The 27,175-nt window shown below is 34.5% G+C and overlaps 3 protein-coding genes and 3 non-coding genes across 8 annotated transcripts; all 6 read left to right on the forward strand.

The window, feature by feature from the left end:
* Nucleotides 1–88: 88 nt before the first annotated feature.
* LOC125187434 (uncharacterized) lies at nucleotides 89–2,183 on the forward strand. The gene is made up of 6 exons (XM_089057981.1): nucleotides 89–305; nucleotides 396–491; nucleotides 1,075–1,176; nucleotides 1,341–1,530; nucleotides 1,614–1,728; nucleotides 1,801–2,183. Exons 2-6 carry the CDS (start codon nucleotides 489–491, stop codon nucleotides 1,934–1,936), a joined length of 546 nt encoding a protein of 181 aa, XP_088914107.1. The 5' UTR covers nucleotides 89–305; nucleotides 396–488; the 3' UTR covers nucleotides 1,937–2,183.
* Nucleotides 2,184–20,594: 18,411 nt separating this feature from the next.
* On the forward strand, nucleotides 20,595–22,592 carry LOC125186446 (uncharacterized). 2 transcript variants are annotated; one of them, XM_048082813.2, is made up of 2 exons: nucleotides 20,595–20,741; nucleotides 21,243–22,592. In XM_048082813.2, the coding sequence occupies exon 2, from the start codon at nucleotides 21,267–21,269 to the stop codon at nucleotides 22,422–22,424; it is 1,158 nt and encodes a 385-aa protein (XP_047938770.1). In that variant the 5' UTR covers nucleotides 20,595–20,741; nucleotides 21,243–21,266; the 3' UTR covers nucleotides 22,425–22,592. The 2 variants fall into 2 exon arrangements, with proteins under 2 accessions (XP_047938770.1, XP_047938771.1); XM_048082814.2 differs by having other exon boundaries at nucleotides 20,607–20,741; nucleotides 21,246–22,592.
* Nucleotides 22,593–23,701: 1,109 nt separating this feature from the next.
* On the forward strand, nucleotides 23,702–26,867 carry LOC125190171 (serine/arginine-rich SC35-like splicing factor SCL30A). Of its 2 annotated transcripts, none has more exons than XM_048087387.2 (6): nucleotides 23,702–23,844; nucleotides 24,746–24,929; nucleotides 25,029–25,106; nucleotides 25,855–26,019; nucleotides 26,120–26,257; nucleotides 26,345–26,867. In XM_048087387.2, the coding sequence occupies exons 2-6, from the start codon at nucleotides 24,766–24,768 to the stop codon at nucleotides 26,637–26,639; spliced, it is 840 nt and encodes a 279-aa protein (XP_047943344.1). In that variant the 5' UTR covers nucleotides 23,702–23,844; nucleotides 24,746–24,765; the 3' UTR covers nucleotides 26,640–26,867. The 2 variants fall into 2 exon arrangements, with proteins under 2 accessions (XP_047943344.1, XP_047943343.1); XM_048087386.2 differs by having other exon boundaries at nucleotides 23,703–23,844; nucleotides 26,117–26,257.
* On the forward strand, nucleotides 24,249–24,325 carry LOC125191442 (small nucleolar RNA Z102/R77). Its single transcript, XR_007171125.1, has one exon. It is a non-coding gene; the product is annotated as a small nucleolar RNA Z102/R77 (small nucleolar RNA).
* Nucleotides 24,395–24,472, forward strand: LOC125191441 (small nucleolar RNA Z102/R77). The gene has a single exon (XR_007171124.1). It is a non-coding gene; the product is annotated as a small nucleolar RNA Z102/R77 (small nucleolar RNA).
* Nucleotides 24,536–24,612, forward strand: LOC125191446 (small nucleolar RNA Z102/R77). The gene has a single exon (XR_007171129.1). It is a non-coding gene; the product is annotated as a small nucleolar RNA Z102/R77 (small nucleolar RNA).
* Nucleotides 26,868–27,175: the final 308 nt, after the last annotated feature.

A 27,175-nucleotide genomic window follows, 5' to 3' on the forward strand; every position in this document is an offset into this window, starting at 1 on the left:
GATTCTACTAACCATTCTAATAATTTATTAAATGGAAATTCTGCTATCAAATGCAACCATTAACATAAAGTATGATGCAATAAATTATTAAATGTATCTGTACCAGTATTCATTCTACTCATACTACTATAAAATCAACCCACGAGACCAGACCTCCATCACTGCCAATATTTTGTCTCTCAAAATGTCTCTCTCACTCCGCAGCATCACTGGAAATGTACCTGTGAAGTTTTCCGATGAGGTCTCCGAAGCGTTGAAGCACAACAAGCCCGTGGTCGCTCTGGAGTCCGCGATAGTGTCCGAGGGTAAGCATTGGATTATATATACTCCACATTTATACTACTAAAAATAGTAATTTATCGCATTATTCACTACTCTTTCCTTATTGTTGGCAGGAGCCAGATTTCCCCACAATTTGCATGAGGTGAACAAGGTGCTGGAAGTAATCCGGAGCAACGGAGCTGTGCCGGGGATGATCGCCATTCTTGATGGTGCGGCTTAATTAGTGAATAATGATCATATCTCACCACGTGTGCGATGTCCTTACAGCCCGTCTTTCGAGGAGATGCCACACTTTTCTTTTTAGTTTGTCCCACAAAAGATGTCACATTTCCCATTAACATAAACTATGTAATTACATTTAATCAAACAAGACAATATTTTTATTTTCTTTTAAAGTTTTAAGGGCTGTGAATTCACTTATGTAAATTATTTGGAATAGGAAGAAGCATAGTTTGGAGGAAATTTGGTGATTTTGGCATGTTAAAAACTCTTTCAAAATGATAAACACCACCCATATATAGGTATTCCCCACACAACTAATTTATCTTAATCATTCTACCTTGGAAACATTTCCAAGAATGATTAATTCTTAGAAACCCATTCAAATTGAGTTAGTGTTTTAGCTTGTTTTGTCGTGCGAATTTCTAGTTTTGCAAGTCTGTGCAAATTTCTAGTGCACATGTAAGTGCAAATTTCTGTAATGATATACTCATGTTTTTGGTGTAACTATAGGCATCTCAAGGAACTTGTGCAGCTGTATTTCAGACAAGTACTGTTTTCCTTGATCTGCAGGATGAAATTACCCGCCAGCAGGAACTTAGGTACATTGGGACTATGGAGGCACCTCGTCGCGTGGAGCCTACGAAGGCACCTTGTTGGGTGGAGACTATTGTGGTAGTTTATATGTAGTAGAATATAATTTATTTTATCTTGTTTATATTTTAATGTACTATTATTTTTGATAGGTTGTATGTTTATTTATCATATAATTTGTTCCCCCAATTTAAAATGTCTGAATCCGCCAAACTGATATGTATACTGATTTGGTGTGATTATAGGCATATGTAGGAACTTGTGTAGCTGCATATCAGGCGACTACGGTCATCCCTTTCCCTGATCTGCAGGACGAAGTAACTCTCCGCCAGCAGGAGCTGAGGTACATCGGGTCTATGGTTGTACCTCCTCGCGCGGAGCCTGTGAAGGCACCTCATTGCGTGGAGTCTATTGAGGAGTGTGCTCGGCTCATAGGTATAGTAAAACAGTGTTTCATTAAACATTACCGGTAATTGGAGTAATATACGTACTAATATAGTTGTTCTTGAACATTGCAGGAGCATCCAATGACCTAATGATGGGGAAGGGAGTTCTCGTTGCAGTCCCGATTGCACCCTTAGTGAAAAGTTCTTATGGACATTCAACATATAGGCGAGTGATGAACGAAGCTTGGTAAGTAATTGTCTTGTGTGAATAATATTAGTTAACTTGTAATCATCTTAACTAATTAATTGAATGATGCAGGCTCAATGATAAGGAAGGCAAAGAGGAGAAAGAAATTACTAGGGAAAAGACAAAGAAGATCAAAAATCTTCTTCTTGCTACTTATGTTGCAGACGTCGGCGCGCTGATTGCTGTGTCTCTGTCAACAGCAGGATGAAGACCTGATTGGGCAACCCCATCAATAATCTTAGGACCCATTTGGCTTGTGTGATATGTCATGGTAGTGCATTTCATCATAACTATCTTGTTATATTCGACTGTTTGATTTGTGATGGTAGAACATCAAATCTGAGTCTAGATTTAATTTCCAAAGCTCCTCTTTTGAATAATGAAATATCTTGTTGGATCATTGGCACTAGAATTTCTCTTTGTTTTTGATTGAGATAATGGTTGTATAGTCTCTGTTTTGGGAGTTGTTATGGAGGTGAGTTTTCAGAGAGAAAATCTGATACTTAGATAGATGAAAATGGTTCAACTTATAAAAGACTCTTCATCTCCACTAATTAAAGATGGAATACGAGACAACTTTTCTAGGAAATGAGAACACATGCTAGAGAATTAATGACTAGTGTCATAATCAGCCAACCTACTAATGACACTCTAAACAAAAAGCATAATTAAACTTTTTCTGCTGCACATTAACTATAGTTCTCCCTCTTAATGTGCTGCTCCATGACACCAAGAAGTTCTTTGAACTTGAAAAACTTTTCCTTTGGAAGTGCTTTGGTGAAGATGTCTGCCACTTGATCTTCGGACTTGCAAAATGTGACCTGAACTTCACCTTCTTTAATGGCTTCTCGGATGAAATGATATTTGATGTTGATGTGTCGAGTAGGCTATGAAAAGCAGGATTCTTGCTCATAGCAATTGCTGATTGGTTGTCACAAAACAGCTCGGTAGCCTCCTTCTGCTTCATTCCAATATCGCCAAGAATCTTTCTCAGCCAATACACCTGTGATGTCGTCATAGCAGCTGCAACATATTCAGCTTCGGCAGTTGACTGTGCCACACTCTCCAGCTTCTTTGAACTCCAAGAAAACACACTTGAACCAAGAGAAAATGAGTAACTCGTAGTACTCTTCATATCATCCAAACATCCGGCCCAATCGCTATCGCAATAGCCTTGCAAATTAACTTGGGCACCTTTGACATACTTGATCCCAAAATTTGTTGGGCCTTTGATGTATCTAAGAACTCTCTTTGCTGCACCAAGATGGATTTGACTTGGACTATTCATGAATCTTGACAACATACTAGAAGCAAACATAATGTTCGGTCTTGTCGCACAAAGATACAACAAACTTCCAACCATACTTCGATAGATAGAAGCATCAATCTTCTTTTCATCATCTTCTTTCTTCATTTTCTCATTCACCACCAATGGAATCAAAGTTGGGTTGCAATCGCTCATTCCAAAAATTTTCAAAATATTATGTGCATATTTTCTCTGACAAATAAACACCCCATCATTTTCTTGGTATATCTCTATACCCAAGAAATGATGTAGCAGCCCCATATCACTCATTTCATATCTCTTCATCATATCAATTTTAAAATCATGTATCATCTTCTCATCATCACCACAAAACAGCAAATCATCAACATATAAAGCAACAATGAGAGTAGATGTACCTTGAGTCTTCACGTACAAAGTAGACTTAATTTTGCTCCTTTCAAATCCATGCTCAATGAAGTATGCATCGATTTGGTTGTACCAAGCTCTTGATGCTTGCTTCAATCCGTACAATGCTTTCTTCAACCGATAAACTTTATCTTCGGCACCTTCGATTACAAAACCTTGAGGTTGCTCCACATAAATTTCATTGGTCAATTCCCCATTCAAGAAGGCTGATTTGATGTCAAGTTGGTATAATAACCACCCCTTTTGAGCTGCAAGAGCAATGAGCATCCGGATTGTATCCAAACGTGAAACCGGCAAAAATGTTTCGTCGTAGTCAATTCCGGGATGTTGTGTGTAGCCTTTTGCTACAAGTCTAGCCTTGTTTCTTTGAAATGATCCATCTTCATTTACTTTAACTTTGTAGACCCATTTCACTCCAATGATTTCTTTTTCTCGTGGGCGTTCGACCAACACCCGTGTCTTGTTCTTTTCAATCACATCAATTTCTTCTTGCATAGCTTTTCTCCAAGCTTCTTGCTCCATTGCTTCATCAAAATTTTCAGGTTCTATGAGGCAAACATTGCATCTCTCATAGACATCTTGCAAGCTTTTCATTCTAGGAGCAGGACTTGATGATGATGTGGACGAACTTGGATCCGAGTTAGAGCTTGAATCATTTGGGGATGAAAGTCAGTACCTTCATCACCATCTCCCTCATCTTCGACAATTGAAACTTGCTTTGTTTCATCAATGATTGATCCATTCTTTTGCACTTCATTTACTTCCCAATTCCAACTTGCATTTTCGTCGAATATCACATTTCGACTTTTGATAACACTTCTTGTCTTCAAGTTGTAAAGTCTATAGCCTTTGGACATGTTGCTATAGCCAACAAGTATACATTTCAAACTTGTTTCATCAAGCTTTTGCCTTTTTTCTTTTGGAATTTGGGCATAGCAAATTGACCCAAAAACTCTCAAATGCTTCACTGATGGCTTTCTTCCACTCCATGCTTCAATTGGAGTTCTATCCATCACAGCTTTTGTAGGACATCGATTCAACAAGTTATACTGCTGTATGAACGGCATCTGCCCAAAAACTTTTAAGCAATCCTTTGGCATGTATCATTGATTTTTGCCATCTCCATCACCGTCCTATTATTGCGTTCGGATACACCATTTTGTTGTAGTGTGTATCCAACACTTAGTTGTCTTTCAATGCCTTCTTCTTCACAATACTTGGTGAATTGATTTGAAGTGTACTCCTTTCCGTTGTCACTTCTTAGCACTTTGATGGTACGACCACTTTGATTCTCCACAAAGAGCTTGAATTTCCGAAAGACTTCAAACACTTCGGATTTTTGCTTCAAGAAGTAAACCCACGTCATACGAGTAAAATCATCAATGAAGAGAATGAAATACCTGTTTCCACCATTAGAATTTATCGACATTGGTCCGCACACATCGGTGTGTACAAGCTCTAGAGGTTCTTTTGCTCTCTAAGCAACTCCTTTTGGAAACGGTAGTCGGTGATGCTTTCCAAGTGCGCATCCTTCACATACATGCTGCTGTGTTTTTCAAATTTTTGTCAGACCAAGGACCATATTTTTGTTGTGTAGTAGCTTGAGACTAATGAAGTTCAAGTGGCCAAGTCTCAAATGCCATAACCATGATTCATGCATTACTTGAGCTTTCATTGCCACATTTTCAGCATACTTGAATGTGAGAGGAAAGTTGTGACTCTTCTCCATTTGAATTTTTGTCACATTTTGCTTCGCCCCCTCTTTATCTAGTATGACACATGAATTTCCTTCGAAATGGACAGTGTATCCATGTTCAATAAGTTGTCCAACACTCAACAAATTCTGCCTCAAATCTGGTACAAGTAGCAAATCACTTATGCGCTTCATCCCTTTCTTCGTGTCAACACTTATCGTCCCTTTTCCCTGGGCTTTGACAAGAGCACCATTTCCCATCTTAACTTGAGAATTTACAGATTTATCAATGCTAACAAAGGTGGACTCATTAACCTGTCATGTGGTTACTACAACCACTGTCAATGTATCACACATTTTATCCTTTTTGTTTTTTACTTTGTGAAGCATAAAACATATATTCTTCCCTCTGCTTTTCTTCCAAAAAATTTGCATGTTGTTGTTGTTGTGGTTGATTGTTGGCATAGCAATCCTTTTGAAGATGACCAAACCGACTACATTTGTGGCATTTCGGCTTGTCCTTGAACCAACAATCCTTGTACTCATGGTTACTCTTTCCACAGTGAGTATACTTTTTCCCATTTTCAGCTTTGTGAAAACCTCTACCATCATGTTTGGTTTTCTCTTGACCTCTTCCACGACCATAGGTTCCACTACGATTTTGTTGGACACCACTAAACGAAGATTCACCAACACTTTTAGCATTCAAATGCAGTTTTGATTGAAATGCACTCTCAATCGGCTTTTCCGATTGCCTTAACAGCCTTTCTTCATATGATTTCAAAGAACCCATCAACTCATGAATGCTATTTGAGAAATGTCTTTAGTTTGCTCAATAACAGCAACTATAGCATTAAACCTTTTTGGAAGACATATCAAAATCTTTTTTATCATTCTCTGATCTGAAAGCTCTTCACCATACACTCTCATTTGATCTGTGAGCTCAATAAAATTTGAATGAAACTGATTTAAGGTTTCATTGTTTTTCATTTTTGTATTCTCAAAATCTCTTCGTAGAGTTTGGAGTTTAATGGCTCTAACCTTTTCATCTCCTCCAAATTCTTTTTGAAGATTCTCCCATGCCTCCTTTGATTTTTCAGCTCCCATGATTCGAGGGAAAATCGAATTGGCGACGGCTTGTTGGATCTTTGACAGAGCTGCAGCATCTCTTTGCTTTGTCTTCTTTAACTCCTTTATTTGAGCCGTTGTAGGATTCTCGTTTGCTTCATCGTAGCCTTCATCGACGAGCTCCCACAAGTCCAATGAGGCAAGTAGTGTCTTTATCTTCTTGCACCAAAACTCAAAGTTCTCTCAGCCAAAGATTGGTAGAGAAACATGATGTGAGTTCTCCATTTTGTATGAGATACTTTGCTGTAACTTGACATCAACTATTGCTCTTCCTTTCACCTTCTTGAGGCTTTTTTTTTTTTGGAGAAATCCTAGTATTTCAACTAGGCTCTGATGCCAAACTGTTGGATCGTTGGCATTAGAATTTCTCTTTGTTTTTGATTGAAATAATGGTTATATAGTCTTTGTTTTAGGAGTTGTTATGGAGGTGAGTTTTCAAGGAGAAAATCTGATACTTTGATAAATGAAAATGGTTCAACTTACAAAAGACTCTCCATCTCTACTAATTAAAGATGGAATACGAGACAATTTTTCTAGAAATGAAAACACATGCTAGTGAATTAATGAAAATGGTTCAGAATTGGTGACGAATTTTAATTACGAAATTGAAAATTACACGTAATTTGCCTCATGATTACAAATCAGGATGACGAATTTAATTTGGAAATTTGACAATTACATGTGTTAATTTGCAAATCAAGTTTAGGAGTACTAGTTAATTACTAAATTAATTTTTATAGGGAGATACTAAAATGACAACGATAATTCAAATGACATTGTACCACCAATAAGAACCGTTAGATTCTGGACCAGATTCATCCTTAGCTTGCCACGTGGCAAGCTCTATTTCATAAAAAAAAATTAAAAAAAATGTAGAAGGCTAAAATTGGAAATCCCAATTCATGCGGATTATCTCCAAACCTAAATCACGGTATGTCCTCCTTTTCTCTTTCTTCAATTTCGGCAGTTAATCTATCAAATCTTAAGCAAAAAATCGCTAATTTCCAATCTCTGTAATTCTCTCGATCTCTTTGTTACAAATTCTCTCAATCTTAAACAACAATTCTCTCAATCTCTCATTCGCCTGTGTTGCGCTACTTTCATTCTGTTTCTTCAAATTTTGCAGATATTCACTCTCTTTAATTCCTCCTTCAATCTTCTATCATCATTTAATCATGGAGAATGATGTTCCCGCTGACATCCATTTCACTTATTTTGCAAACCGTGCGAATCACTTCTAATTGTGATTTACGTCAATGAACTCCATGATTAATCATTTGTAATCATGTAACTATGTATTTACGGTTTGTTGATTTTGATATATGATTCAATTTCATGAATTTGATATTTAAATCGTGTAATTGTGTGTTTACAATATGTGAATCAATTTCATGTAATCGTGAATTTTGATATGTGAATTACCGAATTTGTATCTTCCCAATTGAATTCGTAAATAAAATTTATGAGTTTTTAATTAAACCTCATGGAGTTCATATTTGATGTGTTACTGTAATTTAGAGCATGAGTTGTTGTATTACGCCATAGAAAATTCGTATGTCAGATTGTTTGGTTAAATATGTTATATTGCTTGCTTACGGGTCAGACATTGCATGGTAGTGTTAGTTGGTTAAATATCTTATTGTGTTGTGCTTGCAAGGAAGTGATTGTTGCACTTTTATTCAACAATGATTTTGCATCTCCTTTTTGCTTGATTACATTTGTCAATGCATAGGTAGCAAATAAATTCCTGATTCCTGATCCTAAACTGCAAAACAAAGAGATAAGAGTATATTCCTAATTGATTCAGTTCGCCAATTGAATTTTGTGAATCCCTTCTCCTACGATTATAATTGAAGTTCATGGAGTTGATATTCATACCCAATGATTGTATATTTATGCTTGATTCAGTTAATACGCATTACAGATTTCGCTTATCATATTGCTTGGATCCAACATTTCATGTCAGCACCATATTACAATAATACATGTCGGTTGGTGCTTGATTATTTCTGATTTCGTATCGTAGATTGCTTCGAACCATTTGTTATATTGTTTTCTTGTATGTCCAAAATTGCATAACAATGTCATTGATTATGTATGCTTCATTTTTGTTTTACTAAGAGTAATAGATCAATAATTATTTTGTATTACTGTTTGCTTGGTAACATATGTCGAGTTGCTTGCCTATGCATTATATTTTGCTTATTATTTCATCCATTCCTTATTCGTGATTTGAGTCACGATGCCTATTCTTTTCATTCTTAATCACTTCTATATATTTCTTATGCTACCCAGTTACTCGTGTGCTTGATTGCCCGGTCAGCGTAAAACCATTCGATGTGAGAAATTCAACACAGTAGGCGACGTAATTGCTTTCTACGATGATTATGCTCGTGCTTCTGGTTTCGACACACGGAAATGTGGAGCCAAATCCACACGCTTATCAACTTGCTTAGATATGTTTGCTATATCACTTGCTTGGTTAATAATGTATCACATATTGCATAGCAATTTGTAATATGTTGTTACCCAGTCAGTTATAAGTGTTTTACCATAGTACAAGACAATTTTTGATTGATTTTGGGTAACATTCGCGATTGATTTTGAAACTACAATTTCACTTGGTTACATTTGATGATTTGCTTGTCTATGCGTCTACATTTGCTTATATCAATAATCGATCCTTTAAGTGTGACTAATTGTTCTAAATCTCAAGGTAGTTAGATGTATTATTTGGAGAGAGAGAATTGCAAGCAAAGAGAAATATGTTATCTTAGTTGGGACGAGGGAGTAGTAGAACACACACAATTTGAACCACCAAGCATATATGAAATTACATAAGCATTTTTACTATCAGCTAGTGGCAAGCAAACTAACTCCTTTTTCTAACCATTGTAATTAGCAAGTCCTATGCTCAACGAACAAAACTATTAGACTGTAGGCTCATTCTTTAGTAAGTCAAGCGGCAAGTGGATTTGTAGCAAGCGGATTTGTAGCAAGCACATATACAATACAACATAAGCAATTAAAGCAACAAGCAAATATAGAGTAACACACAAGCATTTTTAAACATGTGTCAAGCATTTTTAACCATTCTAATCAGCAAGTCTCGTGTTCAACAACCAAAAATTTTACATTGTTGGCTAGTTATCGAGTATTCCAAGCATCATGTAGATATGCAGTAAGCATATATATACTACAATACGATAGTTTTGGTTGCAAGTACTCCAGCGTGAAGTTCAGAATTGCTCCAAAACCCATCGCTACCACCACTTTCCTCTGTTTCGCGTTCAAAGCTTTTGATAGATTGCTGAAAAATGTGGGTGATCTCCTAAACAGCAGGACCTCCGGGCCATTGGATAGCTTGACCACAACTAATTGAACAAAACATTATTTATAAGGTTAGTATGATATTAAATGAACAGCATTGAACAATTATTTAAGAAGCAATTTCATAACATGAAGTAATATTAATACATTATCCATTATCATTCGTGAATAGCTCCCTGATCCACACTCATTTTCCTACTTGAGCTTCTATAGATTTCTATCGAGTCCTCTGCTGCAGGCTTTATGGTTTCCTTCCTCTTTCCAACCATTATTAACAACCATTAGTAAGCAAATTATAAACATTTTCAATGCTTTATTGAAGCAAAAATTAAAGGAGCAATTAATAAGCTTGAACTAGAAATTCTAATATACTGAACAATCAATTCTAACACTCGGAGCAAATGAATATGTTTATCAAGCAATTCTAACACACTGCACTAGCAATTATCAATATAATTAAATGTACTCAGCACTTATCATGCATACACCAAGCAAAGAGACCAAAGAGCACACAATTCGAAATAGCTACATGCATACACCACGCAAAGAGACCAAAGGGCACACAATTCGAAATAGCTAAATACTAATGTATTAACAAGCACATTTCCACCATTACTAAGAAATTTAAACACGTGCCTTTTGACCCACATTTTCAATGCTTATCAAGCAATTATAACACACTTAACAAGAAATACGATTATCAAGCAATTCTAATATACTGAACAAGCAATTCTAACACACTGAACAAGCAATGCATTTATCAAGCAATATTAATACACAAAACAAGCAATTCTAACACACTGAACAAGCAATGCATTTATCAAGCAATATTAACACACAAAACAAGCAAGTCTAACACAGAACAAGCAATGCATTTATCAAGCAATATTAATACACAAAACAATCAATTCTAGTTATCAATCTAATTAATTGTATTGAAAAATTAATAGGCATACCAAGCAAAAGAGACCCTAGGGTGGATAATTTTGTAAGTAACAGGACGCAGCAGCGCATTGTGTCAGTCAAATCGGCCAACGACCGATGATAGCAACGGCGCGAATGACCCGACGAACAGTCCGTATGCAATAGTGAAACAATCAACACAAAGCAAATCATTAAAATTGTCCACATTAAGAAGCAATTACCCAATCATTAGAAACAATGCAAACCATTAAATTTCACTTAAAGATTATCCAACAATGGGAAGCTATTGCAAATTGAACCTAAATCATTTGAAGCGATTGCAAAATTGAACCTACAACGTAACATTAGCAATAAAAGCAATTACGCATCCAATACAAGCAATTGATAATCGTACCTAAATCGTAACAACGAGTGCCAGAGCAACACAAAAAGGGTTGGAGGACCAGTTATGAGTTGCAGGAAGCGGCCAACTACACTAGACGAAATCAACGACGTTTAAGGATTACATGAGTGACGGGAGAAGCAAATCGGCGCTCTTAATTGCAGAATGTGAGAATGAGAGATGACTATTCAATTTGGAAAGTAGTGTGAGAGAATTATAGCATCGTGGGAGAGAGAGAAATCTTTTCTGAATCTGTTTCCTAAATTACCGCAAATTTTCAAATCCCATATCTGTTTCAATATTTGTAAAATGCCCTAATTACCCTTTCAAGCAATGTATAATTCACTACCAAGCAATTCCAACTCTATTCATGCAAATCAATCTAAACCATCTAATTAACAGATCTAATGGACCTAAATCGTGGTAGGTTGTCATTCTATTTAAGGAGTCACCATAGACCATAGTGCTCCCCTATATATATAAGGGGTCACCATAGACCATAGTGCTCCCCTATTTAAGGAGTCACCATAGACCATCGTGGTAGGTTGTCATCCTATATATATATATATAGGAACGTGATCAAATTAAAACTCTAAATATTGTACAAACTCAAAACTATGATCTGGACCATTGAAAAATGTCAACAGATCACAAAAAAACATCAACAGGAAAATGTCAACAGAATTTCAACGTTAGTCAATGATTGATGCTGTGTTGATATTGTGTTGATACTGTGTTGACATTAAAATTTTAAAATTTTATACTGTGTTGATATTGTATTGAAACTGTGTTGAAGCTGTGTTGAGGAGTTTTGAGTTTGTACAATATATAAGTTTGCATTTTATCACTACCCTATATATATATATATATATATATATAGAGAGAGAGAGAGAGAGAGAGTTGTGATCAATGTCGAACCCTTCTTAAAGACCGAACTAGAGACCAAATCTCATACACTCATTAATCACATCTAATGGTTATTAATAATTATACATTGTCTCATTTTTTTTATTTAATTAAAATGGTAAAAGGGTATTTCCGGAATATGCAGTTCTTCCTCCCTTCCAAATCCAACCCACTTCTCTCTCTGCAATTCTCTCTCACCATTCCCGACCCCAATTCCCTTTCGCCTTCAGCATGTCTCTCAGCAAGGACAGCCCCTCCGTCACCATCTTTGGAGTCACTGGTGCGGTCAATCAGGAGTTCCTCTCGTTATTTCAGACAGAGACTTCCCAAACGGATCCCTCAAGTTGCTCGCCTCCAAACACTCCGCCGGAAAATCGATCAATTACGAAATCGAGATTACATCGTCGAGGAATTGACAGAGAACAACTCCGACGACGTCGACATTATCGGTTCAACACATGGATGATTGTGAATAAGGAGATGCAAAAGGAGATAATTGATAAGGTCATGGGTCCATAGGAAATGGGCTGGAGAGGATGCCGGACGAGCTGTCATTGATGGCCAAGAAGAAGAAGCTGCAAGAGTAGCGTGGAGAAGGCTGATTGAAGGCATTCCAGAATGGGGAAGAAGTGTGAAAATCGCCAGTGTTTAGATTTCTATATTACTTCATTTAATTAGGTCATTACTTCATTTTATTAGGTTATTACTTCATTTGACTAGGTCATTCACCTAAGTCACAGATTTAGGGTAAACAACAACTATGATGTAGTTTTACATCTATGGTTCTCGATTGTTTGCATATTATGAAATTTGTTTGAATATTACTTCCATCGGAATTTTGATCACTATATCTCTCTCACTCTCTGAAACGTTGGGGCTTTTGTTTGAATCCTAATTTGTTTTATAGTTTTTGAATTCTAGCCAAATTGGCTGTTGTTTTGAGTTGTGCATATTCCACTTTAGCAGCTTTCAGCCTTAATTAGTTTATCCAATTTAGCATTGGAAAATCTCCATCACGAGGAGGCTTGATATTTTTGACTGAATTGAATAAAAGTGAGAAAATAATTCTGCCAAATCCACGACATTTGAGTTATATCATTGGTTGTGTTAATCTTTGTGTGTGTTTCTTCTTGTTTCTTGTTTCATATTGTTTAGTTGTGATGCAAATTATTGGCAAGCATACAGTGCAAAATAAAAATACTACTTGGGAGTATTTCTTCAAAACAGAAATGCATATATTGCTTGATTCGGGCTAGAGAAGCTTCGAGAACAATTTATCGTCATCCGGTTTGATTTTGATGGAAATCGTAGTTGTAGATTGAAGGAATTTTTGGGAGTGGAGAAGAACAGTTGGAGAAATGCATTCTATGACGAATTAATATTGTAATGAACTAAATAACGCACTTGATGAAGTTATAACCTCAAATAATGAAGTGATATGGATATAATTGTATTATATGCATAGTTTCTGAAGAATTATAATTTTAATGAACTAAATAACGCACTTGATGGAGTAATAACATCAAGTAATGAAGTAATATGAATTGAACCACGTTGTATGCATAGTTTGCGAAAAATTATATTTGTAATGAACTAAATAACGTACTTGATGAAGTTATAATCACATGTAATGAAGTAATTAACCACTGAAATGAAGTATCAACCTACTGGAATGAAGTAATAAATTACAAACAAATAAATGTATCATTATATTGTCAGAAAACAAAAAAATGAAGTAATAAGTTACAAACTAATAGATGAAGTGATGGAACTATCTGAAGTAATAAATAGCTTGACGTATAACATATTAGAAATGAAAAGAACCAAATGACTATTAATATTGACGTATAACATATTGTTCTAATAAATTGAAAAATACCAGTGCATAACTTATTTCCAGTAGGTATTACTTCATTTTAGTAGGTTTTTACTTCATTCCAATAGGTTTATTACTTCAATCCAGTACGTAATAAATTGAAAATGAATATATTTTTACTTCATTCTAGTACATTTATACTTCATTCATGTAAGTGTATTACTTCATTTCATCCATTACGTAATTAATTGGAAATGAACATATTTTTACTTTATTCCAGTAGGTTTATTACTTTATTCAAATGGGTCATTACTTAATTCATTTAGGATTTTAGTTCATTCCAATAGGTTTTCACATGATTCAACACATGTTTCTTTCAAATTCATTGAACAAGGTGTTTTACTTTATTAATGTAAAATAATAGTTTAATTTATTCCAGTAGGTTTATTACTTCATTCCAAAAAGTTATTACTTCATTATACTAGGTTTTTACTTCATCCAATAGGACTCCAAATTCTATAAATATGAACTATAATGTTTACTTCACCCCCAAATTAAATATGAACAATGAAAAAGAACTATCAGCCCCAAATTAGAGTATGATTTCTAAGACTAGTAAAGTATGCTGACATGCTCTGAGTCGAATTAATGCGGGCGGTAACAACAGTGCATACTTTTCTGTTTGATGAAGTAGTAATTTCGTAAAATGAGGTAATAAAGCATTTGTAATGAAGTAATAGATACTAAATATGAACTATCTATTTACTGTGTTGCATGGGTTTAGGGTTTTAAGATTTAACTCAGCTGCTGACTTGTTTGCACATTAAAATGAACTACATATTCTTTTTAATAAAATAGTAAATTGATAAGATGAAGTAATAAATTATGATAATAAAGTAATATAAATGATATGTTTTCCTATTAACTATAATCTAGTTAGTATGAAGTATTGAATTCATATAATGAAGTAATAAGTTATGATAATTAAGTAATATAAATGATCTATTTATACAGTAGGTTTTATTACTAAAATGAAGTAATAATACATAATAATGAAGTAAATCACAGTAACAATGAAGTAATAAAACATTATAATGAAGTAACATCATTAACTGATGTGTTGTTTGCACATTAAAGTATGCCATCAATTCGACTCTTATTGAACTAAATTGTTGTTATAATGAAGTAATAACACAACTGAATGAACTAAATTGTTGTTATAATGAACTAAATTTGTAGGCATAAATTGTTTGTTTAATTTTCCACTAACAGTAGTTTGCATGTTTTATATCAGTGTCATACTTACCTGACTGTCCATCCCAACTGAAGCCCTATATAGGACAGATTTTTCCTAAACTTGATGATGCTACTGAGTTCTATAATAAAGGTTAAATTTTGTAAAAAGGTTAAACAAATTCAAAGTGGAATGAAGTAGTAATCTACTGGAATGAAGTAATTAACTATTGGAATGAAGTAATAAATCTACTGAAGTAATAAACTATATTATGGAGCAGATGAGGAAGAGTGATCACTACTTTATTCATACGTACATCTACTTTATTCTTTGCGTGTTAATTCATGATTGGTTGTCAAATCCACATTATTTGAGTTACTTCATGATTTGTTGTGTTAATCTTCGTGTGTGTTTCTTATTCTTTCTTGTTTCGTACTCCCTCCGTCCCAATAAATATGAAACATTTGGTTTCCGACACGGGATTTTATGCAGTGTTATTTTGTGAGTTGATGAAGAGAGAGTAAAGTAGGAGAGAGGGAAAAGTAGAGAGAGTGATGTTTCCATTTTAGGAAACGTTTCATTTTTAATGGGACAACCCAAAAAGGAAAACGTTGCATTTCTAATGGGACAGAGGGAGTATATTTTAGTTGTTATGCAGATTACTGGAAAATTTATACATTGGAAAATAAAATACTACTCGGGAGAATTGCTCGAAAAAGAAATGCATATATTGCTTGATTCGGGCTAGAGAACAATTTATCGTCACCTGGTTCGATTTTGAGGGATTTTTGTTGGAAATCATAGCGGTAGATTGAAGGAATTTTTCAGAGTGGGGAAGAACGGATGGAGAACTGTGTTGTATGTATAGTTTGTGAAGAATTAATATTGTAATGAGCTAAATAACACACGTGATGAAGTTATAAGCTCAAATAATGAAGTAATATGAACTGAACTGTATTGTATGCATAGTTTGCGAATAATTATAATTGTAATGAACTAAATAATGCATATGATGAAGTTATAACCTTAAGTAATGAAGTAATATACCAAACTGTGTTTTATGCATAGTTTGCAAAGAATTATAATTGTAATGAACTAAATAACATACTCGATAAAGTTATAATCACATGTAATGAAGTAATATGAATTGAATTGTGTTTATGTATAAGTGTGCAGTTGGACTTGTACCTGTATTGACTAAATAACCTAATTAATGAAGTTATAATCTCATTTAATAAGGTTGTGAACTGAAGTAATAACCCACCTGAAGTTCGATGAAGTGAAAAGCTATTGTGATGAAGTGATATACTTGTTGGATGAAGTAAATGCACGTATAAATGAAGTAGTGATCACTTGTCCTCATCTACACTTGAATCATTTATATCATTGGTTTATAAACTTCATCTCGTAAATGATTTAATTCATTTCTTCTGTACATTACTTTGAGTCAACATAAAACAAGATAAGAACTATTGATAATCTTAATCATATACTATATATTTTGTTTGGTAAGAGATTGGAAGGTTAACAAATAATGAAACAAAATGCATAAAAGTACTTCGTATACTAGAGTTATTATGTGTTTTTTGAAATGAGATTTTATTTTACCTTCAAAAATTTAAACGACAACAAACTATACGAATACATCATAATAAATACCGTGGATGTGGAAATACCTTAATAATGCAGGCACATATAGTTTTCTTTAAATGAATAGGTTCAGTATTAACATATGAATAAAAAACTTCATACAGTCTATTCACTTTAAAGTTTGCAAAAAGTTAAACAGATTCAAATTCAAAATGGAATGAAGTAACAAAGTATCAAAATGAAGTGGTTAGCTACTGGAATGAAGTATCAAACCTATTTGAATGAAGTAATAAATTACAAACAAATAAATGTATCACAACATTTTTAGAAAATCAAAATCCTACCAAGAGAATATCAATAAAACAACTCATTACTTATAGTTACTTTTTCTTCTCATCTGTTTTGTCACAATTCCTTGAATGCCGACCAACCACGTAGCATTTGGCAAATCTACGACCAAGCTTGGACAAATCCTTTATTTCTTCATTTGGCAAATCTACGACCAGGCTTGGACATATACTTTATTTGGCAAATAAAACAAAACACTAGTGTAAAACATAAAAACTAACTATTGTTAGTCAAAAATTATAACAAACACAAATCAATCTGGTATATAATAAATTAAAAATGAATAGATATTTACTTCATTCTAGTAGGATTTTACTTCATTTTAAAACATTATTACTTCATTGGACTACGGTTTTAATTCATTCCAGTATTTGATCAAGCAAATGCCATATACATACGAAAAACCAAATTTCCCTACGTTTTCACTGTATATGAATTAATCAAACCTCTACATTCTTTGAAACATTTCTATGAACACATCAAAGGCACAACTCCAAGCAACCATCTCTTACCTTAGACTGCTTTCCTCTTCTACTATGTCTCTTCATACTCGAATCACTATTGAAACCCCACAGATACTCCAAGCAAATAGGCAGTTTCACCTTCGCTAAACGATTTGCGAGTGTCAACATTTCGAGTGCAAACCACAGATCACATTTCGACTTGAATAGGTTTGAGATGTCGTCAATTGTAGAAGAGGAAGTTGTGGAGTCATCGATTTCGGCAGAGAAACAACGTTTGAGCATTGATTTGCAGTAGAAATGAGCGTCGATTTGCAGTAGAAATGAACGTCGATTTGGAGAAGAAGATTAGTGTCGCTTTGTAGAAGAAAATGCGTCGATTTGTAGAAGAATTCTTCGATTTGGAGAAGTATTCTTCGATTTAGAGAAGAAGAGAGCGAGAGAGATGAGAAAGAAGATGCACAAAGTGAATGAGGAGAAGCAACGTTGAAATTTTTACCCTAGATGTAATTTGACCGAAATACCCCTGATTTGAAGTATATTGCTTACATAATGAAGTAGCGAAATTCATGAGGCATGGTTTAATCTCATCCATTAAAATCTAGATCTAAGGGCCTTAATTTGGTCTCTAGTTCGGTATTTAAGACTGGATTTGTAAATAATGGGACTCTATATATATATATATATATATAGAGTTGTGATCTACAGCTCTCACGCGTGATGTCCCCATTTTTATAGGAAAAATCCACCTATAGAAATAAAGAATTTTGTGTAATAGCCAATAGGAGTAGTTTATTAAGTTAATTTTAATCGAAAATGTTACGTGCATGCCATTTTAATTGCTCTATTGAATAATATGATTAAGGAAACTGAACTAAACTACAAATAATATAGAGGCTTGATACAAATTTTGGGAAAAAATCAAACTATAGTAACCAAATTGGCACAGATACCATATATTGGTATTTATGAAAACAATCATATGCGGTGCGATCCTCTTTTACGATAAACAAAATTTGAAAGAGAGCTTACAAATATGTTCGAGCTAACAAAATGAACAAATTACATATATTATGGAATAAAACAATATCTCACATCAGACAACATAATCTATCAAACGCTTTGGAGCGTAGACCCTTCTAAAAATTTAGATGATCCAAGTTTTAATAATTGAACGTTGCGAACCCCCATAGCTTTGAGAGACAAAAAACTTGGTGTATGCAAAACAACGTTGGAATAGATAAATTGTTGAATATTATAATAACTCTTAAAAATTCTGCTTCTTCTGGTGTATATGTATAGCATTTCACAAAAGTTTCTTGAAGCAAAGTTCTTTGACCAATTTTTGAGATTTAATTCTAACTCCACGAGTTCTACAGCTGTGCGCAACGTGTTTTCCTCAACCCAAGAATTATCATCTCCATAGACGTCCATTCTCCAATCAACCCTACATTTAGAATTTACAATATCGTATACACATAGCTTATCATCCAAAACCAAAAGTCGGTATTCCCGAGAGTCCAACTTCCTCACATTCCACTATCTTTTCTCACCCACTTTTCTTTATATTTTTTAAAATTCGTGTTGAACTCAAATGGGACTACAGGCGGACGGAGAAAGTACCTATTAAGTAGATTTTTAAATGATTGATCTTACTTTAGATTGCCATATAAATCCGAACAGTTTAATTAACCAATGTAAGTCATGTAACACTATATATTTATCATTACTGTAACATTTTAATTGCTATGCTGAATAAAATAATTAAGCAAATAATATAAATATAAAGCATAGTACTTCTTATTTTGAAACGAATATATCAAATTTTGCCAACCAATTTTATACGAGTACCATATTTCAACGAAATTAAATCATGTACCATACATTGAATGAAATTAAATTATGTGTAGAATTTATGATTACGCTCAACTCGATAAAGTAAACAAAACGTACTATGCAATAAAGACACATATTATAATCTATCAAGCGCTTTAAATGGTCTAAATTAGTTCGTTCCAAATAATTTAAATAGTCTAAATTTTAATAATTGAATAGTCTAAATTTTAATAATTGATAGTTGAAGATTATCATAAGTCTTAATTTTGTTACCATTAGTTGCTTGTTAGTTGTTCTCAGTTTTAATTTTAGATGTACATTTGGCAGGAGAAGAGTAAAAATTGCTATATTTTGTAAGAATATAGCAATTAATTTTACATTTTAGAGACTATTCTTCACGCATTTTTTGCTTTCGTTCAATTTTCGTGTTATACTAATAACAACATGACAAGCGTTATCAATTGACCTATCCGAAACAAGCAATACTGAAGATTTTTTTTATTACTACTATTGCTAGCTTTCTTTAACAGTTGTCATTTTTCAAATCTTTCCATTTTAGTAACACTTCATTTTTCATCTTCTTTCATTTCGAAATTATTGTATTATTATAAATTCATTCTATATATTTTTCAAAGGTCAATATGTCGATTACCATTAGCCATGATCCAAAAACTATACGAATAAGAACCTATTTTTTTGGAAAATATATACCATATACTCTAGTACATTTGTATGGGGTACATGTATAATCATAGAGATGAAAAATGACCTAAATTAGATTAAATAGAAGTAGTACGTACACATAGTATTTCTTAAAAGTTGGGTAAATAATAAAAATGTCTTATAAATAAGCATGTCAATTCATGTTATACAGGAGGTATATAAACAAGTATATTACATATCATAAAATAATGAAAACACAGAGCATATTAGCATCCATCACTATTTTAAAAAGGCCAAATTGTGAAATAAATCGTTAAATATGGTCAAATTCAATTACTACAATTAAATACGCAATTCTAAAAGGGATATTGACATCTAATATTGCGAAACTTTCAAAAGGTTGAGTTTTTCCCACGAACTTTAAAATTGACAAATAATATCACGAACTTTACCCCGTGTTTGTTTTTTCCCACGAATGAAAAAATTCCCAGAAATAATATTATGATACCGAACTTTTTTTCGTAATTTTTCGACAACAATTTTAAAAGTTTCAAGTTTTTCGATTTCTGAAGATAGTTTTTCTTGAAGCACACCCTCCAAAACTGTTCTTCAATCTATTAATATAACATGAATTTTTTCATTCGCGGGAAAAAATAAACACTGGGTAAAGTTTGTGATATTATTTGCCAATTTTAAAGTTTATGTGAAAAACCCACATTTTTAAAAGTTTTGCGATATTAGATCTCAATATCTCGTTTTAAAAAGTCCATAATTTTGGACTTTTTATTGATCTAAGCAGGGTTGAAATTTTTCTGAAATACATTCAGTTTAAAATTGTCGATAAATAAATGTTAATAAAGATATTTCAAATCAGGGTTTAGGGTTTAAGAGTCAAATTCAATTCCATTTGCCCTAACATTCGATACTCTCCAATTCCTCCGCCACTTCCCGCCGCCTCGCCACCGTCCTCACCAGGCTGCGCCGCCACATCTGTGCTTCTCAATAGCAGGTATGTCCCAATCCATAATGATCTGTCTCGTCAGAAGTTAGAAATTTGAATGATGGAAACACACATTAATGGAGAAATTGTATGTGTGGAATTGGGGGAATTGTTACATGTTTCAATAGAGATGTTGAATTATTCATCATCGACCTTTATTTGTATGATCAATCACACAAAAGCTACAATTACGGTCGATTCCAAAAAAATTGAAGCTGGATTTGTCTGTTTAGGGAAAAGTTGCTTGAAATATTGAAGCTGTTGAGAAATGATTGGCTGTTGAATAGCAATATATATGAAGTAGATGTGTGGAGATAAGATTAATCAGGCTTAATCATAGTATTGTTATAAGCAATCTGCTTTCAGCAAAAGGATTTGTTTGCTGCTCAATTTTCTTATGTGTTGACAATTTTCCAGTTATTTTGGAAAAAATTTGAATTATCATCAATAAACAGTATGTATTCATTGTACTATCCAACAATTTCTTAATTCACGTTTGTTAATTTACAGAAGAGTTTTGGACAGTTTGGCCAAATGTCTTCCAACACGGCCGTCACTACCGCACCTCCGAGGGTGAGTCAGTCGGCTATAGAGGCGGCCGTGATCGCCCTGTTGAAGTACAAAGCCTCCCAATCCGCCAACGAGAAGCTCCAGTTACTGCCGCGAGATGATTATTTATACCTAAACCTCACCCTCAAAAGAATCCCATCGAATCCTCGCACAAACCCCTACAAAATCCCGCTTTCGAACCCTGTTTTGGAGGCCTCTGGATCGGAGGTATGCTTGATTGTCGACGACCGGCCGGGGACGACGACGCCACCGTCGGATCAAATCAAGAAATTGATTAAATCCCAAGATATACCGATTTCAAAAGTGATAAAGCTCTCGAAGCTGAAGGCGAACTACAAGCCCTTTGAGGCGAGGAGGAAACTCTGCAACAGTTACGACGTGTTCTTGGTTGATAAGAGGGTTGTTCATTTGTTGCCTAAGTTGATTGGGAAGGAGTTATTCAGGAAAAAGAAGCTGCCTTTAGGTGTGGATATGGGAAAGAAGAATTTAAAGTTGCAGGTGGAGAGGGTTTTAGGGAGTGCCTTGTTGTTTATCGGGACAGGGACTTGTTCGGTTCTCAAGGTTGGTAAGATGGAGATGGAGAAAGACGAGATTGTGCAGAATGTGTTGGATGCCATCAAGGGAGCAGTTGAGAGGGTGCCGAAGAAATGGGATGGTGTTAGGAGCTTGCACTTGAAGTTCTCTGATTCTGTGGCTTTGCCGATTTACCAGGCAATGCCGGATGTGAGGTTGAAGATTGAGGGGTTGAAGGATATAGAGGAGGAAGGTGAGGTAACTGAGGTTAGTGATTGTGACAGTTCTAAGAGTAGGAAGAAGAAGCAGAAGACGAAGGGAAGGATTCACGAGGTTCGATACATGGACATTGGAGAGGATGTGGATAGTGACATTGCTGATTTGGACGAGAGCGAGGTGAGGGAGGAGGGGTTTGAAGATGTTGTAATGCAGAGTAGTGATGATGAGGGCAAGAAGACGGAAAATGAGGAGATGAGGATTGTCGAGAGTGTCGGGAAGAGGAGGCGTATGGAAGAGGGGAAAAAGAAGAAGAGCGAGTGTGGAAGAAAGTTGAGTAGCAAGGTGAAGGATGTGAAGAGAAAGAAATCAAAATCAGCTATCAAGATATGAGGATTGTGTTGATTGAACCCTCCAAAATATTTTGGTTAAATTAGTGGTACTGTAAACTTTGATGTTTATTGCTATTTCATTGACAATATGCATATGTATTATCCAGTTTGCTAAATGTGATGAATTCATGAAACTGAATCATTTTATATAAGGCTAGTTGTTGTTGTTGTTGTTTTCTTCTCTTGGATTTGTACCTTTTTTTCAAAGTAAATGCGGCAGCTTTGAATAGACAGGAACACATGTTCGTGTGTTGACATAGTGGTTTATGTGCGAAACCAAAGGTCTCGGGATCGAGCGCAATGCCCTTAAAATTTCTTTTACTAGTAATATTAATTTGAAAACGAGGCAGGAACATATTTCAATTTTTAAAACATGATTATTGTTTACAAATATTACCAATAAAGTCTTGGTGTTCAACCAAAGCAAAAGCAAACGTTCATACAATAGCAGATCAACCGATTCAAACGACAAAATTCTTTGAAATTAATTTTCAATTTTAAATTTATATTAGTAAAATGTGTTTAGTATACTTGTAAAATAAAAATACTAGAAGGATATTGCTGAAAACAATATTTGGTATTGTTTTCCCGAAAAATTACCTGTTCCATTGGCCTTATTTGATCTTATAATATAAAAAAGAAAATCATTGCCATGATATTTTGAAGTAAATGAATAAAGATTTCCATGTAATCATAGCTATTACTACCATGATTCAAATCGAATATTTTATTAATTAATGAAAAACATGTTGTCCACAAATCCTTTATTAATTTGGTGCAAATAAAATCATTGCTAATGGCAAAGTTTAACCATAGTTAATTTGATTGGTTAACACCATAAATGGGCTTTTAGACTGCCTACTAACAAGTTTTGGGCTTATTGATACAAGTAAGGCCATGTTTGAATTGTTTCCTATTATAAGTGGGCAATATGGAGTATCTGTTTCGTTAAAATTATGTATAAATAAATTTATAACCAAAATAATTTAAATTAAAAGCTTTTTAGTCTAATTAAGTAGGACAAATATAGTCAATTATATCACAAATTTAACAATCCTAATTTAGATTTGGAGTGATTATAATAATTTTATATTTTTCATACTATAATTTATAAATTTCATATAGATGATATTGTACAAATTTACATAAAATCCATTAATTTCGGCTACCATATTAAAACAATTTTCTCCAATTCAAATCAATTGAACCATTAAAAATTGTTAAAAGCAATTAATTATCCCAAATTTAATTATTTTTACAATTAAATATCTCCAATTTAGTGAAAGAGGGCAAAGTGATTGGTATCTGTGTCCGATATTTGCTTATAAATTCAATTTGCCCTAACATTCAAGCATCATATTTACTCTCTGCTTCGTCCGCCGCTCTCTCTCTCCCAAATTCAACTTTTCTCTTGCTCGAAGGTAATCATCTCCTCTCGTCTAATGCGTTTTACCTACCTACATTTCTCCATGTTTCGATTCAATTTTTACAAAAATCAGCTCGCACTAATACGCTTTTATATGTGATTTCTGATTTTGAATTAGAGAGAGGCCTGTTCTTCGAATTAGGTTTTTAATTTTTCAATTTAGTGTTTTGGATCTGTGATTTTTAGCTTAAATTCCCAAAATTTCTGATTCGATATGTTGTTTTTGGGTCTTAGGGTTTTAATTTCCCCCTTTGGTGGTTTTTACTGAAATTTGACGGATTTGTCTTTTATTTTTAACTTTTGTCGTGTTGGCGTTTTTGTGTATTGGTTCCATATTTGTCTCTTTTGAGGAGAAGTTGTTGCGGTTTTTTTTTTTTTTTTTTTACATTGGCTATCGAAGAATGAGATGAAGATTATAATATATTGATAGCTGTTATGATAGCTACTTATCATGTATTAGCTCTAGCTGATCATTCTTGCCGATAATATTGTGCTCAATTTATAATTTGCTATGTTTATTTTGTTTTATTTTTCTGTTTTTTGGCAAATGAAATGATGATTCATAGTTGTTTGATAGCTGATGTGATAGCTATTTATCTTGTATTAGCTCTAGCTGATCATTCTTGCCAATGTATTTTACTCGTATAATTGTTTGCTTTGTGTGTTTTATTTTTTTGGTCTTTGAAGAATGAGATGATGATTACAATGGTTTGATGGCTGATGTGATGGCTATTTATCATGTACTAGCTCTAGCTGATCATTCTTTCCAATTAGAGTTTTAATGCTTTTTTGTTTTGCATCTGCTTTTGTGTTTTGTTTGTGTTTTTGAAGTATACCATGTGAAAACATGGAATCATCGTATCTCCCACATTTAAATGGTTTTATCTCCTTGGCAGATTTTGTGTAACTTGTTAAAATGAGGGGAAGGAGCTACACACCTTCACCACCAAGAGGTTATGGCAGAAGAGGAAGGAGCCCTCCGAGAGGAGGAGGAGGAGGAGGGCGCTATGGAAGAGGAGGAGGGGACAGAGGTGATGCTCCAACCAGCCTGTTGGTGCGCAACCTTCGCCATGATTGCAGGTTAGTTTGCTGTACTTTTCATTTTGTTCATTTTTACCTACATTTGAGAAATGAAAGAAAAGGAATCCTGAATTCATGATTCTTACTTTCTTATTGTAGGCCCGAAGACTTGCGGAGGCCTTTTGGACAATTTGGGCCGATTAAAGATATTTATCTGCCTAGGGACTACTACACTGGGTGAGCTTCACAGAATGTTTTGACATTCTCTACTTTCGACTTGCCATTCTCTATTTCTCTTTATGATATTAAAATCTTGGACAATTTTTGCTTAATTCTCAACAGGTAGATTGTGATTTTGAATGATCTTTTAGTGTTTTCTTTTTAAATTGAATATTTTTATCAAGTCATTTGGGATTTAGCAGTGAAGTAAGAGTTGTGAAGACATCATTCAAGTAGTAAGAGTTCTGTTGAACATTCTAATAGTAAGAGGTCTCTTGACGTCAATCAAGTTATAAGGAGTTGAAGGTGATGTAATTGGTAATGGAGATTGGAAGGATTGTTGTTTGAATACAATGAGAAGATATCAAGATTTCAAGTCTTGAAGAATTTCAAGTCATCTTATATTGTCCTTACCAAGGTCAGCTGCCAAGTGCTTGTTTATGCGCTTATGATGGCCTTCCATGTTATTGGAATTATTTTTAGCTAATTGAGGTCTGTCTGTTTGTGAATCTTAGACAGTATAAGGTAGCCTCCATGGACTGCATTATCATTTTAACTTCCTTTATCTAGTTGATGTTGTTGCATCATTTGAACTTTATATATCTAATTTTTTTCCTAGGATGTAATTTAAATAATTAACAAGGGCATATCATTATTCTTGGTCTGGGAGATAAAATGCAGCGCATGATATTGGAGAATGCATTTAGATGAATAATATGTTAACTTCTGAATTATTATTTCTTTGATTGTCACTTTTTGACTGCAGTGATCCTCGAGGATTTGGATTCGTTCAATTTGTGGACCCTGCTGATGCAGCAGATGCTAAATATCATATGGATGGGCAAATATTGCAAGGTCGTGAATTGACTGTTGTTTTTGCTGAGGAGAACAGGAAAAAACCAACTGAAATGAGGTCCCGAGAAAGAGGAAGGTACTCATCTGCAATTAACTCTCGTGTTACTTTATTTCGGAAGCAATGAAACCAGTATGTTTGTTAACGTAGTCCTTTGTTTCTTTGCTCCTGCCAGTAGTAGGGGAAACAGTAGAGGTCGCGTTTATGATAGGAGGAGATCACCTCCTCGCTATTCCCGATCTCCCCGCTATTCCTCCCGATCACCTCCTCCATCACGGGGACGTGAGTACTACTCTCCTAAGAGAAGATATTCAAGGTTAGACATCCTCTTCTTCTCTTTGTAATTTGTAAAGCATCCTTTACTGTGTTTGCTTCTGTAATTAAAAATTATAAATACTTGCAGGTCTATTTCCCCTCATGAGAAGAGGTACAGCAGAGAGAGGTCGTACTCGCGCTCTCCACCACCACGGGAACAGTCCCCCCCACCATACGATGGACCAAGGAAGCGCAGTGGAAGTCCTGTGAGAGAACGATCCCCATTTGGGTCTAGGAGCCGCAGCCAGAGTCCAGGTCAAGGCCGTGGCCGTTCTCCAGTTAGAGCTCCTCCTGCTCGTAGCCCCAGCCGTAGCAGAAGCAGGAGCCCTTACCCAGCAGACTATCCGACTGGACCCGTGAAAGATAGGTCTCCTAGCCAATGAGCTGAGCTGCGCTCGTTCGCACCTTGTAATATCGAAAACCCTGTGTTTATCTATAACTAACTAGATCAACCTTGTTTTGTCTCAAACTTCCATTGGTTTCAAGTTTCAACTGTTTCTGTAGCTCTTTCTCGCTTTAGACTAGTAGTCTGATTATGTGTCTTTGATGGGTATTTGGAATGTTTGACATATCAGTTTATGGAATTCGCATTATTTTTGTGTTCCATTTTATTCCATCTGTTATATTCTAGTAGTATTAAAGATCGATTTTTTTTTTATAGTATTTCTCTTCTCTCATTAAAATATTGAATTATTTTTCAATTTTATTATACTCCAATCACTAATTTCACTTGAAATCACGTTCCATCTAAGAAAGTAGTCATTTTGACTTGGAATTTAGTGGGGACACTATTTACTTAATGTTTCTAATAAACATAGTCATATTCAAGAACGTAGTCATTTTGAATAGTTGATACCAAATGCAGCCATTATTTTTTGTTTAATAAACATTAATCATATTCAGGAAATGGAGTAGTAAT

Source organism: Salvia hispanica, chromosome 5 (genome assembly GCF_029641045.1).
Source record: "Salvia hispanica isolate PSC_SH4W2 chromosome 5, Shi_PSC_v1, whole genome shotgun sequence".
Taxonomy (NCBI): Eukaryota; Viridiplantae; Streptophyta; class Magnoliopsida; order Lamiales; family Lamiaceae; genus Salvia; species Salvia hispanica.